General features: G+C 58.5%; 6 protein-coding genes across 7 annotated transcripts; 5 read left to right on the plus strand and 1 right to left on the minus strand.

Annotated features, from left to right (window-relative positions):
- The first annotated feature begins 1,148 nt into the window (after positions 1 to 1,148).
- On the plus strand, positions 1,149 to 2,266 carry JDV02_007489 (uncharacterized protein). Its single transcript, XM_047988987.1, has 2 exons — positions 1,149 to 1,338; positions 1,487 to 2,266. The coding sequence occupies exons 1-2, from the start codon at positions 1,291 to 1,293 to the stop codon at positions 1,991 to 1,993; spliced, it is 555 nt and encodes a 184-aa protein (XP_047844986.1). The 5' UTR covers positions 1,149 to 1,290; the 3' UTR covers positions 1,994 to 2,266.
- A 3-nt stretch (positions 2,267 to 2,269) lies between these two features.
- Positions 2,270 to 3,677, minus strand: JDV02_007490 (uncharacterized protein). The gene has a single exon (XM_047988988.1). The coding sequence runs from the start codon at positions 3,458 to 3,460 to the stop codon at positions 2,375 to 2,377; it is 1,086 nt and encodes a 361-aa protein (XP_047844987.1). The 5' UTR covers positions 3,461 to 3,677; the 3' UTR covers positions 2,270 to 2,374.
- A 248-nt stretch (positions 3,678 to 3,925) lies between these two features.
- On the plus strand, positions 3,926 to 6,453 carry JDV02_007491 (uncharacterized protein). Of its 2 annotated transcripts, XM_047988989.1 has the most exons (4): positions 3,926 to 4,186; positions 4,248 to 4,264; positions 4,318 to 5,316; positions 5,375 to 6,453. In XM_047988989.1, exons 1-4 carry the CDS (start codon positions 4,154 to 4,156, stop codon positions 5,568 to 5,570), a joined length of 1,245 nt encoding a protein of 414 aa, XP_047844988.1. In that variant the 5' UTR covers positions 3,926 to 4,153; the 3' UTR covers positions 5,571 to 6,453. The 2 variants fall into 2 exon arrangements, with proteins under 2 accessions (XP_047844988.1, XP_047844989.1); XM_047988990.1 differs by having other exon boundaries at positions 4,248 to 5,316.
- A 1,769-nt stretch (positions 6,454 to 8,222) lies between these two features.
- On the plus strand, positions 8,223 to 11,943 carry JDV02_007492 (uncharacterized protein). Its single transcript, XM_047988991.1, has 5 exons — positions 8,223 to 9,751; positions 9,807 to 10,411; positions 10,466 to 10,828; positions 10,888 to 11,236; positions 11,286 to 11,943. Exons 1-5 carry the CDS (start codon positions 9,287 to 9,289, stop codon positions 11,526 to 11,528), a joined length of 2,025 nt encoding a protein of 674 aa, XP_047844990.1. The 5' UTR covers positions 8,223 to 9,286; the 3' UTR covers positions 11,529 to 11,943.
- A 127-nt stretch (positions 11,944 to 12,070) lies between these two features.
- Positions 12,071 to 13,990, plus strand: PDA1 (Pyruvate dehydrogenase (acetyl-transferring)). Its single transcript, XM_047988992.1, has 4 exons — positions 12,071 to 12,529; positions 12,656 to 12,789; positions 12,851 to 13,305; positions 13,365 to 13,990. Exons 1-4 carry the CDS (start codon positions 12,395 to 12,397, stop codon positions 13,874 to 13,876), a joined length of 1,236 nt encoding a protein of 411 aa, XP_047844991.1. The 5' UTR covers positions 12,071 to 12,394; the 3' UTR covers positions 13,877 to 13,990.
- Positions 13,991 to 14,314: 324 nt separating this feature from the next.
- cdc17 (ATP-dependent DNA ligase Cdc17) lies at positions 14,315 to 17,525 on the plus strand. Its single transcript, XM_047988993.1, has 5 exons — positions 14,315 to 14,501; positions 14,625 to 14,773; positions 14,850 to 15,993; positions 16,043 to 16,811; positions 16,862 to 17,525. The coding sequence occupies exons 1-5, from the start codon at positions 14,476 to 14,478 to the stop codon at positions 17,396 to 17,398; spliced, it is 2,625 nt and encodes an 874-aa protein (XP_047844992.1). The 5' UTR covers positions 14,315 to 14,475; the 3' UTR covers positions 17,399 to 17,525.
- The last annotated feature ends 138 nt before the right edge of the window (positions 17,526 to 17,663 follow it).

The following is a 17,663-nucleotide window of genomic DNA, read 5'->3' on the forward strand; positions in this document are numbered from 1 at the left end:
GGGACCAGTCGAGATGCGCCATTCGTAATCGAGGGCCGACAGCAGATCGCCCCGGGCGCGACAGTTTCGGTTCGTTGGTCTACAAGCTGGTAGGGGGGAGGAGACTTGCCGATGGACTAGCTGGCTGGCTGCTACGTGAGGTAGAATGATATACTTTTGGTTGCCATGCTCACGCCATCCTGCCATCCTGCCAGCCCGGCATCTTGGAACGATGACCTTTTGGGCGTGCTTGTACAGTAGATGCAGCAATGCGTTGCGGCTGTCCTTGCTCGCATGACCGCAAAACGCTCGGGGCGAGATCTGGTGCCCGCGGGCGGCAAGATCATCGCCAACAACCAAGAACCCGACGCGGAGGGAGCCACGCTGCACCGCGCCACACACACACACAGAGAGAGAGAGACACACACAGGCACCGCCACCACCCACCACCCCTGTTCGAAACATCCCAAACTAAATCGCCAGTCTGCCACGCTGAAAAAAGGATGGCTTTTCTCTGCGTTCCTCACAGCGAGAATACAGCTACGGTTGTAGGTAGAGCCTGTGTGCGTGTCCTAGGTACGTTGCAGCAGCGCCTCAGCGTGGCTACATACATACGAAGTACATCCATATACGTACGTGCTGCGTACGACATCCATCGATCGTGACTGAGTGTGTGTGCTCCGGTCCACTTGGTGCCGAACCTTGGGGCCTGTGGAGGCGGCGCGCCGAGTGAGCCCGGCATCCTGGGTGTCAACGTCAGACTCGCATCCCCTCCCCAAGCTCGTGCTACCCGTACCAACAAGTTAGCTGGCCTGGGTACCAAGGCAGTGGAGCTTCTTTGGGCGCAGCAGGGGAGGCAGGGAAAGCAGTGCCGGCGCGGGAGAGGAGGCGAAAGAAAACCGGCACACAAAGGGGGTGCGAGGCTTGGCTTGGAGCATGGCATGGGGAGGCAGCCTACTTGCCTACGTACTAACTAGGTAGTAGCTAAATGTGTACCGACGCAGCGACATGGGTAAGTCTAGTAGAGGGATGGGAGGGAGCTACGGTACTAGCGGCGCCATGGGGGTGTGTGTGTATGTTGAGATGATCAAGGACCGCTTGTGGGATGATCGGGATATAAAGGACTTGGGCGATTCCCCCTTGCCCCAGATCTAGGTTGTCTTTTCTTGGTCCCGCCGTCCCGTGCTGTCTCAGTCTCTCCTATTCATATACCATAATACCATTCAGACAGACATTGACCTCTCTACGACTCCTTGAGCGACCCCTTTTGAAAAGCTTCACACCACTACCACCACCACCACCGCCGCCGCCATGAAGTTCACCAACGTTGCCGTCGTGGCCCTCGCTGCCGCCGTCCAGGTATGTTGTCACGAGACCCTAGCGAGCTCTCTCCTTCTGGATCCCGTTCAATTGGCATCGCGTGCTCCATCACTCGTGCGCAATCATCGTCATTTTCATTCTTACCAGCATCATTATCATCGTCCCATGCTAACATGCTGGTTTCCAGGCCGCCCCCGAGCCCATGCCCACGCCCAAGCCCGACATCTTCAACGACGCCTCCACCTTTGTCAACGGCCTCGTCTCCGACGCCTCCACCTTCGTCAACGGCATCGGCTCCTCCGCCGGCAACATCATCTCCGACGGCAAGTCCATCGCCAGCGACGTCGCCTCCAAGGGCCAGAGCTTCCTCTCCTCCCACGCCGCCGAGGCCTCGTCCGACATCCAGCGCCTCACCAGCGAGGCCGGCGCCCGCGTCTCCAGCTTCCACAACTTCCTCTCCACCGCCACCGACGCCGCCGCCCGCAGCAGCGCCAGCGCCGAGCTGAGCCGCATCTCCCAGACCGTCGCCGCCGCCACCAGCAGCATCGGCGCCGCCGCCTCCTCCGCTACCCGCAGTGGAGGCGCCGCTGCCACCAGCTCCAGCACCGCCGCCGGCGCCCTCGGCCCCGCCCCGACCGCTGCCGTCGCCATGGGTGCGCTCATGGGCGGTGCCGCCTTCTTTGCCAACTTGTAAGGTGCCAGGCGTATCTCTCAAAGGAAGGTGCTGCGCATAGGTACCATGACGGGGTCGGCATGTGGCCCGGCGGAGGATGTAATACCCCTTGAAAGAGAAATACGGCAACCGAGGACCGCGTCCAGTTTCAGTGGCGTTGCAGACAGTACGCAACCACCAAGTCTCTCACGAGACGGCCATTGCCAGAATAGATTCCACAGTTTCATCTCGCGTTAAGTTACAATGCGCTACCAATCACGTACATAGTTGCAAAAATACCACATCATCTGATAATGCCGACCGTGTAAGCTCTGTTCGTAATCTAAAACCTGAAAACTAGTTAAGGGTATCTTAAACTCCATGTCATGCTGTCAAACCCATCTCGCAATGCTTCCCTTCCCTTCACTTCTTGTTCGCTCGCATCTCGCCCCATAGCCGGTCGATGATTTGAAATATCGCCGTCACATCCTTCATCACCTCGCTGTCCACGCGCCCTCCCAGCCGCTGCTGTATCTTGTCCGGGTGCCATCTCACGCGCTCATCTCTAAGCTTGGCAGCGAAAGCACTCTCACCAACTTCCCGTAGGTTGAGCCCATGCACAAGAAAGGTCCGCACGTTGTCGTCGTCGATCGACTTGCGCTCACCGTCCCTGACTGGCCACGGCACTTCCTTAGCATCGCCATCCCACGTCGCCCAAGCCGCTGTATACCGATCCCACAGCCCGGCCCACGTCTTTCGCTCCCTGCGCTCCCGACCGCGGCGGAGGCTGCGCTCCATTTCCCCGTGCAGCTCGCGCTGCCGCTTGTCCTCCCTGTCATGCGTCCTGCGCCGCTCCCGCTCCACCTGCTCCCGTTGTCGCCTGCGCTCTTCCCGCCGCGCCTGCTCTTCCAGTATGCCGGCGTGGGTCTTTTCAAACATCTTTTGTCGCACGTGAGCGGCGTACTCCTCTTCAGTCATACGCTCGAGCTCGCCTTGCGGGCCGACCCTTTCGTTCGAGTATATGTGAAGCGGCTGGCCGTAGACGCTCTCCCAGTACAGAGCCGCCTCGTCGTCAGCCATGGCATCGAACAGAGACTCCCGAAATGCCGCCTCGGGGTCCAGGGGCGGCGCTTCGTGAATATTTGGGGGCGTCGGCGATCTGCGTCGCCGGTGGTGCCGTCGCCGGTGTCGGTGCCGGTCGCCTGTCGTATGATCGCCGCTCTCTCCGTCATGTAGTCGTGGGGGGTCACTGCGCGACCGTGATCGACGGCGATGTCTGTGTTTCTTAAGCTTCAAACGCGTCTTCCTCGGCCGCAACGGATCCCCATCAGCATCCTTGGGCACTGGGTCCGAGGGCGGGGAGCGCTTTGTACGCGGGGAGACACCGTGCTCATGTGTCCCCTCATTCGCATCTTCCTTGTTGCGTCTTGCGGATTCCTCTATCGGCCGGTCTTGGTTGAAAGACGACAGGATGTGGCGCCTCTTGGCGAATGGAGGGTCGCCGTCCATGGTCAAGACGTCATGTCATGCTCGATTGAGGACGGACCGCGTTCCAGTGCGCCACGCCTTGAAATGGGAGGCTTGTGTGCTCGCAGGCTGATTGGAGTCTCCTGATGTGATGGCCACAGCAAACGAATAGCGCAGGTGCCGACCTGGACTCGTCAGATCTGGGTGTAGGTGAGGAGTGTGTCGAGCATCTAAGTTAGTATGTAGGAGGGGAGTTGAGGCGCAAGGTTTGCGTGATGGGACGAACAACTCCAGTGGCTTTACTCTCCAACCTTAGATTTCCGGGGTCATTGGTGGGGTGTCGGTACCTGGAATGTGGGCTGCTGGCGATAGCTTTTCAGGTACATTACGTGGTCTGGCAAATCCCTGGTAGCGCTCATCAGGGTGGTGTGACGCCGATACTTGAAGGTACTACTAGAGGTAGTGCTACCTAGTAGTGGAGGGAGTCGCCATCCCTGTCACGGGCCAAGCCAATCGATTCCAGTCCACGTTTCTTCAACTCCGCGACGAATAAACCTCGTTGCTCCCGAACCAATTTGTCGCGGCTGGTCCATCTCGCTCGTCGCCGCCGTACACAAATCCTCACCTCCCTTCCTGGCTTGTTGCGCCGACTGTTATTGACGCGTGCCCGCAGCGGCCATGTCGTTCGCGTAACGGAATCGTTGACGACGTCCAGCAGCCTCAACGCCGCGCATCATGGCTGGGCTCCTTCTACTGCTGGCACTATGCGTGAGTTCAGCCAGACTATTCACAATTCTAGTATCGCTGGCTGACTTTTTCCCTGATACAGGCCGTCATGGCGCTGGCGTATGTCTAATAGCCTCATATCTGACGAGTTCCCGCCCACTAACGCTCCGCAGCTCGTTCCTCGCCGGCGCCCTTCCGCTGTCCATGACGCTATCGCAGTCTCAATTGCGCTTGATATCAAGTATCGGCGTTGGGGTCCTAGTCGGCACATCACTCATAGTGATCATCCCAGAGGGGATCGAAGCAGCAGCGAGCCAAGCATCGCCGCACGCTCACAAGGCCCGCGACCTCACGCGCAGGGCCCCTTGGAAATTCGCGATCGAGGAGCGAAGCGTCCTCAACGCCGCCTCGAGCGCGAGCGCCCACAATCTACGAGACGATTTACATGTAAAAGAAGCCTTGCGAGAGATCGTGGTCCCCGCTACGACACCACCGACCCCATCAAAGAGAGACGATGAGCCGTCGACAGAGAATCCTCCCCCGGCCCCGGAAACTCCCGGGCACGACAAAGAGAATCACAAAGATGGCGATCACGAGGAACACGAACAAGGCGTCGAGATACCCGGATTTGAGGTTGGCTTCTCCATGGTGCTGGGGTTCGTCCTCATGTTCCTCATTGATCGATTGCCGAGACACGCGACCGAGACTTTCCAGCCTGTACCACAGACGACGCATATGAGCTTGGACAACTTGGGCGGCGGCGACGCCGCGACAGATGAAGAGTCTGACGGGTTTCTAGGGTCGTTGACGCCGACGCCGAGACGTGCGCGGGGTTTGGCAACGACAGTAGGACTGGTGATTCATGCGGCTGCCGACGGCATCGCCATGGGGGCATCATCAACAACGTCCAATATGAAGCTGGGCTTCATCATCTTTATCGCCATCATGATCCACAAGGCCCCGGCTGCATTTGGACTAACATCAGTGCTTCTAAGACAAGGCCTATCCAAGAGAGCAGCGCGTGGCCATCTTATCATCTTCAGCTTGGCCGCCCCGGTGGGCGCCATCTCGACGTGGCTCCTCGTCACGATCCTGGGCGGAGATCACCTCGAAGGGGCCAAGGGGCAATGGTGGACCGGGATGTTACTTCTCTTTTCCGGCGGGACGTTTCTGTATGTTTCCCTGGTGAGGACCCTCAAGTGCTGAATACTGACGGGTCTCGACTTGCAGTTATGTCGCCATGCACGCCATGCAAGATGACGGCGCACCACCTGGCCACGATCACGCGCCAGGAGCCAACGGATACGCGGATGGGACGTCCAGCAACCAACGGAAGCCAAAAGGCCCGCAGATGCGCGACACGTTGGCCACCGTGGCGGGCATGTTTCTGCCCCTGCTCACGCAGTTTGGGCACCATCACCACTGATGGAGTTGCTCGCCGAATGGCAGAGGCAACGATGGACGAGATTATTATAGACTGGCGGAGTGCGCATGGCAGCCAAGCGCAAGTGTACGAAGGAAAAGCCCAAGCAGGCACCATGAGACAGACACTATAGACAAGCGCTGCTCAGGTTCAGTGCTCATCTAGGTGCATGCCTGCGTCGCATGTTGGCGAGTTTTGACCCAGGCGATCGTGACTGAAGCGTTTGCTCTGCAGGAAACGATGTGCAGGCGCAGCAGCAAACGGCGTTTCGCATTCAGGCTCTGATCCCGCTACGGACCTACCTGTATCGATTACGGAGCACGTATCAAGCAAGCATGGGGTTAGTAAAGTAATCTCGCTGGTCGCAGCAGGCTCCGCGGGTCCCCTTCTCTCCATGCAGCCGGTTCAGCCACATCCTCCGGCAAAGGCGTTCGCATGAACTGATGCGGGCCGGACGGTTTGATGTTCTCGTAGATGCTGCTATTTTTTGCAACGAGAGCCGTTGATCTGACACGGGGCTGGCACGGGGAGCCGCGCTTGCTGGCTGGCCAGCGCTTGAAGGAAATCTGAGACACTTGGGGAAGGGGGCTGCGCTTTGCTTTGGGCCAGGACGTTCGAAAATATTCCGCAAACTACGAGCCCGTCCGGAGGGAGCAGGGATCCGGGGGCCTGATTGATCGATAGTGTGTTCCGGATACAAATATCGAGTGCGAGTGCCCAGGTAGAGGGCGACGGCCTCAGTGCACTGAGAGTACGCTGGGAAAAGCTGGGGGTTCGTTCCAGTGATTGCAGCCGTGCGGACTCCCGCTGTGTCAGCAGCTCGCTGTGACACCTGACAAGATCGAGCCTGGGCGTCGCGTCTAATGTCAGTAGTACCTAGATTCGCATTTACAAAGTATGTATCAAGTCTACAATAAGCGTTCTACTGCCTTATGGAGGATGGGGTAGGGTACGTGGCACATGGTCTTGAATTCGGCAACCACATTAAGGCGGTGGCGGGCTGGGGGCGTTGGAGCTAATGACAGCCGAGGCGCTGGCACGAGCCCCATAGCCCATCACTACCTCACGGCGCAACAATGCATCGGAGCCGAGCTGCAGGATTCGATAGTCGCCCATCAGAACATGCAAAGGCAAATGAGGTCGGGACAGGCCGGCTCGGCCCATGCTGCCGTTAAGGACTCGACGGCCGTTGGAGCAACCTCGTCATACTCCCACGCCGCCTCGCATCTGGCCACAACCCACGGCGGGCTTCCGATAATGACCTATACTCAGTACTGTACCTTCGTATCATGCGCGACAATGGGCCGGGAGGCAGGCGGGCCTGACAGTAAGAGGGCAGCGCCTGCAGTGGGCGGTCGGTCCACGCAGGCGCGTGTCCACTGGTGCTCATTGGACACGCCCAACCCAGCCTTGCCCAGCCATGCCGCCGCCGCGTTCGGCTCTCCCGCCGAGGCCCCATGTATGCCGGCGCTGGACGAACCGGCGGCTTCGTGTATGTGCTCCGTACTCACGGTATTAATAGGAAGTGCGCGGCAGGGGCGTCGCGTTGCGTGACGTTTTGCGGTCCCCTGGGCCCCGTCGTCTGCCGGCCTGTCGTGTCGCGTATCCGTCCAACCAGCGCCAGGCGATGGAAATGAGCGGGCATGTGCATGTATGTGAATGGACGGACGAGAGGAGAGTGACAGATAGGTAGAGAGAAAGAGGGAGAGGGAGAAGGTGAGAAAGGGAGAGCAACGGGCCCTCCTCCCATGACTCGTCGTCTTGCAGCGAAGGGGGACTCGGGACTTTTTCCTCCCCCCGCCTCAGGCGCGGCCCGATGTAGTTGCTCGGATGGTGGGTGGTGCCAGGGCGGTCGTGCAGCTCGGCGGCCAGCGCATCCACAGAGTTGCTCCAGCTAGGTCGGGCTCCAACAAGAGAACAGGACGCCGCCACGCGACCCCATAGATCGTCTCGCCGCGTCTCGTCCCACGACTGCTTCACGATACCTACCTGGACATGGACACTCCGCGGTGTCGGCCAAGTCTGGAGCTGGCTGCAGCTCTGGCCAGCCATGTAGTCCTCGAGGGGGGGGCGGGTGACGCCCTTGTGGACGCGCAGTATCGTGTGCTGGATGCGGACAATCGTTACCTGGAAGGTACCGGTAGTTTAATTCTAGGTATAGTGGTGTCCCGCGGATGCCCCCCTCCCCTGGGTCGTGTCTCGCCTGGGCACGCAGGGGCCAATGGATGCGCCCCACCCGAGTGGCAGCCCGACCCCCCCCCCCTCCCCCCCCGACCCAAGGGGGGGGGGCGCTGGAGCACAGGGCTCGATGCGCTGTGCAGTTGATGGCGAGGGGTTCCTTCCGCCTGATGAGCCGCCGTCGCCGCCTCCAGCGGGCTCGAGAGTGTGCCCGCAGTTGGAGATCCGCCACGGCTGGAGGGGCCGCGCCTGGAGCCGTCCGGCACCCGTGCCCTGTAGTAGGCTAGGTAGTAGCCACCGAAAGCTCCTCCATCAGGTGCCTGGGCGCGGGCAGGGCCTTGCCCGGGGGACGCGAGCAACCACTGCCAGAACTGCCTGGGCGCCTGCCTTGTATTCGTGCGTGCCGTGAGATGAAGTACCAAGTTAGTAAGTGGCCGGCACCTGCGTGCGTGCATGCAGGTTGCTCTGCCCCTTCTCCCTCGACGTTGCCGTTTCGCCCTCGCTACTAAGGTTCATACCTGCAAAGCGCCCGTTGCATCCAAACTGCCAACAGCTGCCGTCTCTGTCGGTCCCCTGAAGACGTGCACGCTTTTTCACCCGGCCTGGTCCCTCATCGTCTTCCTCACTGCCAGCAACCACCACCAGTGTTCCCCTCCGGGCCAGACTTGCTCCGCCGCTAGACACGCCCAAACCCATCCATCACTCTCGCTGCCTTCTTCGCCTCGCGTGTCCAGTGCGCTGCAATCCGGGTGCACCTGTCGGTCTTTACGCGTGCTGTGACGGCGGAAGTATCCAGGGGAATCGCCTTCTAGCGCGACCGCCTGTTCCAAAGGCCAATCTCTCCAGCATCTCATTCTTTTTCATCCTCCCGCTCATCCCTCCACCTCTCGTCCGTCTCCGCCTCCACCACCACCACCACCACATCCCGCCCGGCTCCCATCCGCCAGGGAGTAAAAGCTCTGCAACTTGCACCGGTCTTGCTGCAGCGCATCAGGGAGGAGGGCATTTTTGAGGTCAGGCACTATTGCGTGCTCAGCGTTGCAGGACTTGCAGCGCCAATACCCCTACGTTAGTGCACCGTTGGCGGCTTTGACTATTCTGCGAGTAAGCCATCGCCGCTGCAGCGCTCCATCCCATGCCATTTGCGGCTACAGGTATGCGTTTCCGTTAGCGTCCCCCCTCAACCCTCAAACCACCGCCTCCGGCCTCCTCGCCCTCCAGACCCAGAAACCATCGAATCTCCCTCCCTATACTGGCCAGGCAAGCCTGCGCCCGTTGTCATCTGCTCCCACGCAGCGCGCAACGCCCCCATCGCGACTCGAGCGCCACCTCTGGGTCCCTACAAGAGCTGACATGGCCCTCGTCTCGCGGCTGTAGGCGCTTCTCCGACCCGGGCCGCTTTCGAAACCCGACCTCTCCCATCCTCCGACTTACCGCCCGCCCGCATCGCGCAGCAGCCCTGCTCAGGCTTCTCCGTTATCCGCCCGGATTGCAACTCGACGAAGCCCTCCGCTGGGACGCGTGTGTCGTGGATGTAGGCCATGGCTGGCTACGACCGCCCTGTGAGCTTTTCTCAACGGAGAGGAAGCGTCTTGAGCGAGGACTTGGCCCTGGATACCGCCAACGCACCCATGAACGCGAGGCTCGAGAAGCTGCCTCGGCAGCAACGGCAGATACGAGGGCCGCCAACCCCCAGCATGCCCACGCCGGCTGCCGACTTCGACCAGCAGCTCACCGGGTCGCCACCGCCGCCCCCGACACCCGCCGCCTCCCCAGGCCCAGCTCACTGCCAGCCGGATTGGAGCGACGCCGCAGATGATGAGGATTTCTTTCTCTCCAAGCTGCGGCAGCATTTTAAGAATTGCTCTGGGCCGCAACGCACGAGGATTTTGGCCGACATGCTCAACCTCTGCACCAGCCAACAACTGAGTTTTGTGCATCAATTTGTCAGCCCCTTGCTGAAGAAGGACCCCTTCACCAGCTTGCCGGACGAGCTTTGCCTGAGGGTACGCGATGATTTCCACGATATCGGATCTAGTCCAGGCCGCTGACGTTGTCCAGATACTGTCATTCATTGATGATCCAAAAGTTCTCGCCCGAGCATCGCAGGTCTCCAAACGATGGCGGGACCTACTGAGCGACGACATGACCTGGAAAAACCTCTGCGTAAAGCACGACTATGGCAGGCGGCTATCAGAAGTCAACGCCCGATCTCCAGTTATGCCCATGCGATCGACCACTCACGCTTTCGGCAACCCGGACACGGAGATGTCTACGAGCAGCAGCTTCCCGGGCCCATATCCCTCGTCTGGCCATCCAGCGGGCTCGCGCAGCTTTGACGGCACTGTCGCACGGCCCAAGCTACGCTCATACAAATCACACTTCAAGCAGCGCTACTTGGTCGAAGCGGCGTGGAGGTCTGGTGGAACAAGCGTGCATCGGAACATTACTCAAGAAGGCGGCGTCGTGACTAGCTTGCATCTGACGCCTAAGTACATTATCGTGGCCCTGGATAACGCCAAGATCCACGTTTTCGACACCAAGGGCGACTCACAGCGCATACTACAGGGGCATGTCATGGGTGTCTGGGCCATGGTCCCATGGGAAGACACCATGGTCAGCGGCGGCTGCGACCGCGACGTCCGCGTGTGGGATCTCAAGACTGGGTAAGCGGCATGGTTCTGAGCTCCTGAACCTTGACTTGGCTGACTCTCGTGCAGGGCTTGCTTGCATACTTTACGGGGACACACGTCGACGGTTCGCTGCCTCAAGATGGCGGACGCCAACACGGCCATCTCTGGCTCTAGAGATACAACCCTCCGCATCTGGGACATCCGCACTGGTCTCTGCAGGAATGTGCTTGTCGGGCACCAGTCTAGCGTCCGATGCTTGGAGATCAAGGGTGACATTGTCGTTTCAGGAAGCTACGACACTTTTGCCCGGGTGTGGAGCATCTCCGAGGGTCGCTGTCTGCAGACGCTGCAGGGCCACTTCAGCCAAATATACGCCATTGCTTTCGATGGCAAGAGGGTAGTGACTGGCAGCCTGGATACTAATGTGAGAGTCTGGGACCCAACCACGGGGTATGTTTTCTCAATTTCTCTTGACTTTGCCAGCCCCCCCCACTAACTTGACCCAATAGGGAGTGCCTCGCCATCCTACAAGGTCATACGTCTTTGGTGGGCCAGCTGCAAATGCGTGGCGACACCTTGGTGACTGGAGGATCGGACGGATCCGTACGAGTCTGGTCACTGGAGAAGATGTGCCCAATCCACCGTCTTGCAGCGCATGACAACAGCGTCACTAGTCTGCAGTTTGACGATACTCGAGTCGTTAGCGGTGGCAGTGATGGACGTGTCAAGATTTGGGATCTCAAGACCGGGCACCTCGTTCGGGAGCTCATTGCTCAGGGCGAGGCAGTTTGGCGAGTGGCCTTTGAGGACGAAAAGTGCGTGGCGTTGGCGCTGAGACACAGCAGGACCGTGATGGAGGTAAGCTGTGCACCGGTTCGCTCCGTTCAGCCGAGGCTAATAGCGGCAGGTATGGTCATTCTCTCCGCCAGAGGAGATGCTCTACGACCGACCACTCTCGCTTCAACAGCGCGTCCTGGAGGACAATCCGACACGGCCATTGAGCGCCATGGCCCTGGACTACCGCGCAGGCGAGCCGGACGTCGCCGAATCAGGCCGGGCGTCTTTGGCACAGGATATCGACATGCAGGATGCAGGCCCGTCAACAGCACCGCTACAAGGCGGGAACAAGACATTCTTTCACGACGATTAGCGGCGCGGCGCAGCGCAAGCCGAGTGTAATTCGAAACACGACAAAGAGCGCCAGCCGCAATTCCTACCCTTGATAGGTGATTTAAAATAACAGCATGCAGTTGCGGTCGTGCCGGCCAGGACAGCCGGCGTCGCGACTCGAATATTCTGTACTTTTGCGCTGGCTTCAGGCTATAGAACGCGGCGACAATGTGTGGGCTGCATGTTAATGGCGTTGCGACTTTACAAGGGTAAGCATAGCAAGGAGGGAGTAATGCATCTGACTGGATGTCGGGCAGGCACGGATTGCGAGACTGACGGGGCAAGGCGCGGGACTGGCGGGTGGAGTTTTGATGGCAACCCAGGCGGTGTTATCCCGGGCATAAAGGCAGCCAAGACAGCCATTAGCAGATAATAAAGCACCTCTTATTACGGGTGCTTCATGTAGCATATGCTCCATGGTGTTATTCCGTGACATCGCATCCGCAGCATTGCGAGAGGTTCACAGCCCTCAAGTAGGGCCATGCCCGCCACAATGCTGGCTGGTGAAACTATCATTATTTAGTACTGCTTCGTAGCCAACTCCCCTCCTGGCACTGCAGACACCCGGGTTCAGCACGGGTACAACACAAGGCTCACAGGTCCAATCGTCATCGTAGGTCTGTCCTGTCGGCGGTCCCCTTACCCATTTTTTTGCTGGGGCCGATGTCGCATCACGTGCATTAAAGCGCCAAGTCCCCTTTGGTGCTAGCGCCATCCAACGCTGAGCTCAACGCTCAACACCGCGAAATTTCGGAGCTCCTGTTTATCGCGAGGGCCTTTCGTTCTTCTTCCTTGACAACTCACCCCTCGATTAAATAGACTCAGAGGCATCTCCAGTGTGCCGTGATGTTCTCCCGAGCTCTCAGAGTCCCCAGGGCGCTGCCTCTGCGCGCCAGCGCCCGGGCTGCGCCGATTGCGCTGGCGGTTCGATCCGTCACCACGGATGCCGCCTCGTCTTCGTTGAGCAACTCCGTTCCTCAGGTACGATTCCCGGCCGGTCGATTACGAGCACGCTGCCAGGCCTGTTCGAACAACCTATTTCATTCTCATGGCTTGCGCGGTGACTTTTTTTTTTGCGACAAGGGGTGCTGACGGTTTCCGGCGCAGTCCGAGGATGAGCCATTCCAGGTTACCCTGAGCGACGAGAGTTTCGAGACATACGAGCTGGACCCTCCGCCTTATACCATCGAGGTGACAAAGAAGGAGCTCAAGCAGATGTACTACGACATGGTATCTATCAGGTACGACTTCAATAGTGCGGAAGCATCGAATCGGGCTGGCAGTCCGCTGATAATCGCGCAGGCAGATGGAGATGGCGGCCGACCGTCTGTACAAGGAGAAGAAGATTCGAGGTTTCTGTCACCTTTCCACCGGCCAGGAGGCCGTCGCCGTCGGTATCGAGCATGCCATCACTAAGCAGGACGATGTGATTACCGCCTACAGGTGCCACGGTTTCGCCCTGATGCGCGGCGGCACGGTCCGATCCATCATCGGCGAGCTCCTTGGCCGCCGCGAGGGTATCGCCTACGGCAAGGGTGGATCCATGCACATGTTCGCCAAGGGGTTCTATGGCGGTAATGGCATTGTTGGCGCCCAGGTCCCTGTCGGCGCCGGCCTGGCTTTTGCCCACAAGTACAACGAGAACAAGAACGCCTCCATCATCCTCTACGGCGATGGTGCCAGCAACCAGGGACAGGTCTTCGAGGCCTTCAACATGGCTAAGCTGTGGGGTCTCCCTGCTCTGTTCGGCTGCGAGAGTGAGTATCTTTCGTCTATGCTCGCCTCTTTCTTCTTTGCGCTGACGCCAGATGGGCAGACAACAAATACGGTATGGGTACCTCCGCCGCCCGGTCTTCGGCCTTGACCGACTACTACAAGCGCGGCCAGTACATCCCCGGTCTCAAGGTTAACGGCATGGACGTCTTGGCCGTCAAGGCCGCCGTCAAGTATGGTAAGGAGTGGACCGCGAGCGATAAGGGGCCGATGGTGCTCGAGTACGTCACCTACCGATATGGTGGCCACTCCATGTCCGACCCTGGCACCACCTACCGTACCCGTGAGGAGATTCAGCGCATGCGCTCGACCAACGACCCTATTGCCGGACTGAAGCAGAAGATCCTGGACTGGGAGATTGCGAGCGAGGAGGAGCTCAAGAAGATCGACAAGGAGGCCCGGAACCACGTCAACGTGGAGGTTGCTGCTGCTGAGGCCATGGCTGTCCCCGAGCCGAAGCCGGAGATTCTTTTTGAGGACATTTATGTCCGTGGCAGCGAGCCTCAGTACATCCGCGGCCGCACTCCCGACGAGAACCACTACTTTGCCCAGTAGATGGATGACCTGCTCCTGCACGCACCCCACAGCGGTCCTATAATGAATCCCTTGAACTCTGCGCCTTGTGTACTATAGTCCCTGCAGATAGAGGACGGGAATGGTCAATCAGACATGTCTTTTGTGTCACTTTTGCAGTATTCTGATGGTTGTGTAATATCAATGGGACGACCTGGCATGGCCGAAATGCAGCGGCCGCACCGCACCGGCCCGGCCATGTCCGACGGTGACCACCTACCATTGTCCGGGCCCGGAGGATGGGCTTCGGAGATCAGGACCAGGGCCGGGGCGCTTATGTAAAGGCACGAAGAGGTGCTAGCTTATTAGTGCCCCAGCAACTGCCTCAGGTATGGCACGTGACTTGCCGTGCGCGTCGTGACTTCGGTCCCGTCGCGAAACCAATTAACGCGATTCTGCCTAGCAGAAGCGCGTCAATGACTGGAGCTGTCGTCTTCAGTCGCAGCTGCAGCCTGCGGGCTCCTTCCTCATCAACCACTTACTGTTTCTTCAAGCTGGCCGCCCCAAGGATTTTTCGCAGCCTCCTGCGCCTTCACACGGTTCCGCAACCAGCTCTCTTCTACGCGAGAAGATTGTCCATCATGGCACCGAAGCAGGCGACCCTCGGGTACGTGAAGCCGAAGCAGAGCACGCTGGGGTGCGTGTGCACGGCGAACGTTTTTCTTTCGCCAAAGGCCGTTGCCGCGCATGTTCTATGAGCTGACTCGCAATGTCTTTTCACCTGTCATAGCAAGTTCTTTGGCGCCAAAGCTGCGCCGCCGCAGCAGCAGACCAAGCTGAGCTTTGCCACAAAGGCGAAACCCGAGCCAAAGGATGAGCCGGTGGAGGGCGATGGAGAGGACGACGTGAGCGCCAAGGAAAACGCCGATCCGGACAAAGGTTGGTTCATTTCCAATTCTTGACCCTGTGAGGATGGTCTGTTCATTCAATTGCGGACGGGCTGACGTGCGTCAAGACACAAAGAAGCGTCTACGTGAGACGGACCAGAACGGAACGTCTAAGAATGAGAGCGAGGATGAGGATGCTGCCCCAGTAGCCAAGCGCGCAAGACGCTCACGGGTCAAGATTGAAGACGATGAGGACAGCGCTATGGAGGACAAGGCAGATAATCAAGAGAAGCCGGCCGTGGTAAAGAAGGAGAAGTCGCCTAGTCCTCAACGCAAGGCCAAACGGTCCAAGAGCCCCCGGGCAAAAAGTCGCCGCTCGAAAAGCCCATCGTCAGAGGCTGCCCAGCTGAAGAAGGAAGAGCCTGAGGAAATTGTCAAAGAGGAGTCTGCCGCCGAATCTGCGTCCGACGCAGAAGCAGAGATCGAAGCCGAAGAGGATGAAAAGCCTGAAGTTGCCGCGAAAGCTCGAGAGAAGATCCAGACACAGCTCAAGGCCAAGGCAAACCATCCATATCCGGATTGGAAAGCGGGAGACCCTGTGCCATACGCAGCGCTCTGTCAGACGTTCTCCCTGATCGAGATGACGACTAAGCGACTGGTGATTATGGAGCACTGTTCGCTTTTCCTTCGGCAGGTCATGCGACTGACCCCCGACGATTTGCTGCCCACGGTGCTTCTCATGATCAACAAGCTTGCTCCCGACTATGCCGGCATTGAGTTGGGCATCGGCGAGTCACTCATCATGAAGGCCATTGGCGAGACCACTGGTCGCAGCTTGCAAGTCATCAAGACAGATCAGAAGGACATTGGCGACTTGGGCCTTGTTGCCGTCAAGAGCAGATCGACGCAGCCGACAATGTTCAAGCCCAAGCCTCTGACCGTACGCGGCGTTCATCAGGGACTGATGAACATTGCGACTGTAACCGGGAACGGTGCCCAGGGCAGAAAAGTGGATGGGATCAAGAAGCTCCTATCTGCGGCCGATGCGCGGTCCACGGGCAAGATAGATATCACGAAAGACAAGGGCGGGCCGAGCGAGGCCAAGTTTATTATCCGGTTCCTTGAGGGCAAACTTCGACTCGGCCTCGCCGAAAGGACGGTGCTCGTCTCCCTGGCTCAAGCGATTGTTTGTCACGAGGCAGACCAAAAGGGTAAGGTCCCAAGCACAACGGACCTCGAAAACGGCGAATCAATTCTCAAGACTGTTTATAGGTAGGTTCACAAGATCCGCAGGCCCCAAGTCGATGCTAAAGCCTCGCAGTGAATTGCCGAGCTACGATGCTATCATTCCTGCAGTCTTGCAACACGGCATCAAGAACCTTCGAGACAACTGCAAGCTTCGGCCTGGCGTGCCGTTGAAACCCATGTTGGCCAAACCCACAAAGGCTATCACAGAAGTTTTGGACCGATTCGAAGGCCAAAAATTCACTTGCGAGTACAAATACGACGGCGAGCGAGCGCAAATTCATTACGTCGCCAAGGATGCACCGCAAGAGCTGAGCCAAGAGACCGCTGGGGCCTCGAAAGAGGCAGCTGGTGGGGTTGCCAGCATCTTCTCTAGAAACTCTGAGGATCTTTCGAAGAAATATCCTGACATCCTTGCCAAACTTCATACTTGGGTCAAGGATGACACGAAGAGCTTTGTTCTCGATTGTGAGACCGTCGCTTGGGATATTCACGAAAAAAAGGTGCTTCCCTTTCAGCAGCTCATGACACGCAAGAGAAAAGATGTCAAGGTCGAGGACGTCAAAGTCAAGGTTTGCGTCTTTGCCTTCGACCTGCTCTATTTGAACGGCGAGCCTGTTGTGCAAAAGGCCCTCTGCGAGCGGAGAGAACTTCTACACCAAGCGTTTGTCCCGGTCGAGGGCGAGTTTGCGTTCGCGACGTCCATGAATGGTCAGGAGCTCGATGAGATCCAAATTTTCTTGGACGAGAGCGTGAAAGCCTCGTGCGAGGGACTCATGGTGAAAATGCTGGAGGGCACTGAGAGCGGATATGAGCCGAGCAAGCGTAGTCGGAACTGGCTAAAGGTAAAGCTTTCTCTGACTGGAAGACGGAACAGTTCGCTGACAGGTATCAGGTTAAAAAGGACTACCTCTCCGGCGTAGGTGACTCGCTCGATCTCGTCGTTCTGGGCGCATACCACGGCAAGGGGAAACGCACGTCTGTGTATGGCGCCTTTCTACTTGCATGCTACAATCCGTCCACCGAAACGTATGAGACCGTGTGCAATATCGGCACTGGCTTCTCAGAGCAGGTGCTCGAGGAGCTACATGCACAACTCTCAGAAATTCGAATTGAACGACCGAAACCGTTCTATTCACACTCCTCGGGCGGTCAGCATCAGCCAGATGTCTGGTTCGAGCCGCGATACGTCTGGGAGGTCAAGACAGCCGACCTCACACTTAGTCCCCGCTACAAAGCCGGCTCCAAGGAGGGGGTGGACCCTTCGGGCGAGAAGGGAATCAGCCTGAGATTCCCACGATTCATTAAGCTACGAGACGACAAAAAGCCAGACGCTGCTACCACGAGCAGACAGGTGGCCGAAATGTACAGGAAGCAGGAAAGCGTGACCAAGAACAAGGGGCCGTCGGTGGATGATGACTTTGATTATTAGCCGGCGTTGCTCCTGAGCTGCTTTCACATGTCAAAAAGCGGCCGAAAATCGTGAACCGGCGTGATGACAATTGCTGAATGTAGAAAACAAAGACACGAGCTTCACACGGGTTGGTGTAAGCCACGCATGGGACCGTGAATCTCGCTGTGACACTTCATGCCACTTAACGCGCCTTTCATGCACGAAAGCCGCGTCGCTTCCGAATGGGGCTTAGCGGCTGCCAGGGACCACGCGAGCCCACCCACTTTTACCCAAACCAGACGCG

The sequence above is a fragment of the Purpureocillium takamizusanense genome, chromosome 7, assembly GCF_022605165.1.
Source record: "Purpureocillium takamizusanense chromosome 7, complete sequence".
NCBI classification, from domain to species: Eukaryota; Fungi; Ascomycota; class Sordariomycetes; order Hypocreales; family Ophiocordycipitaceae; genus Purpureocillium; species Purpureocillium takamizusanense.

Bases quoted from the DNA above. Each gene is read 5' to 3' on its own strand.
- JDV02_007489 (XM_047988987.1), top strand. From the start codon at position 1,291: ATGAAGTTCACCAACGTTGCCGTCGTGGCCCTCGCTGCCGCCGTCCAG. The intron at 1,339-1,486 runs GTATGTTGTCAC...GCTGGTTTCCAG, and splicing joins CCCTCGCTGCCGCCGTCCAG to GCCGCCCCCGAGCCCATGCC.
- JDV02_007490 (XM_047988988.1), bottom strand. From the start codon at position 3,460: ATGGACGGCGACCCTCCATTCGCCAAGAGGCGCCACATCCTGTCGTCT.
- JDV02_007491 (XM_047988990.1), top strand. The intron at 5,317-5,374 runs GTATGTTTCCCT...CTCGACTTGCAG, and splicing joins TTTTCCGGCGGGACGTTTCT to TTATGTCGCCATGCACGCCA.
- JDV02_007492 (XM_047988991.1), top strand. From the start codon at position 9,287: ATGGCTGGCTACGACCGCCCTGTGAGCTTTTCTCAACGGAGAGGAAGC. The intron at 10,829-10,887 runs GTATGTTTTCTC...TTGACCCAATAG, and splicing joins GTCTGGGACCCAACCACGGG to GGAGTGCCTCGCCATCCTAC. The intron at 11,237-11,285 runs GTAAGCTGTGCA...TAATAGCGGCAG, and splicing joins ACAGCAGGACCGTGATGGAG to GTATGGTCATTCTCTCCGCC.
- PDA1 (XM_047988992.1), top strand. From the start codon at position 12,395: ATGTTCTCCCGAGCTCTCAGAGTCCCCAGGGCGCTGCCTCTGCGCGCC. The intron at 12,790-12,850 runs GTACGACTTCAA...ATAATCGCGCAG, and splicing joins TACGACATGGTATCTATCAG to GCAGATGGAGATGGCGGCCG. The intron at 13,306-13,364 runs GTGAGTATCTTT...CCAGATGGGCAG, and splicing joins TGCTCTGTTCGGCTGCGAGA to ACAACAAATACGGTATGGGT.
- cdc17 (XM_047988993.1), top strand. From the start codon at position 14,476: ATGGCACCGAAGCAGGCGACCCTCGG. The intron at 15,994-16,042 runs GTAGGTTCACAA...AAAGCCTCGCAG, and splicing joins ATTCTCAAGACTGTTTATAG to TGAATTGCCGAGCTACGATG. The intron at 16,812-16,861 runs GTAAAGCTTTCT...GACAGGTATCAG, and splicing joins GTAGTCGGAACTGGCTAAAG to GTTAAAAAGGACTACCTCTC.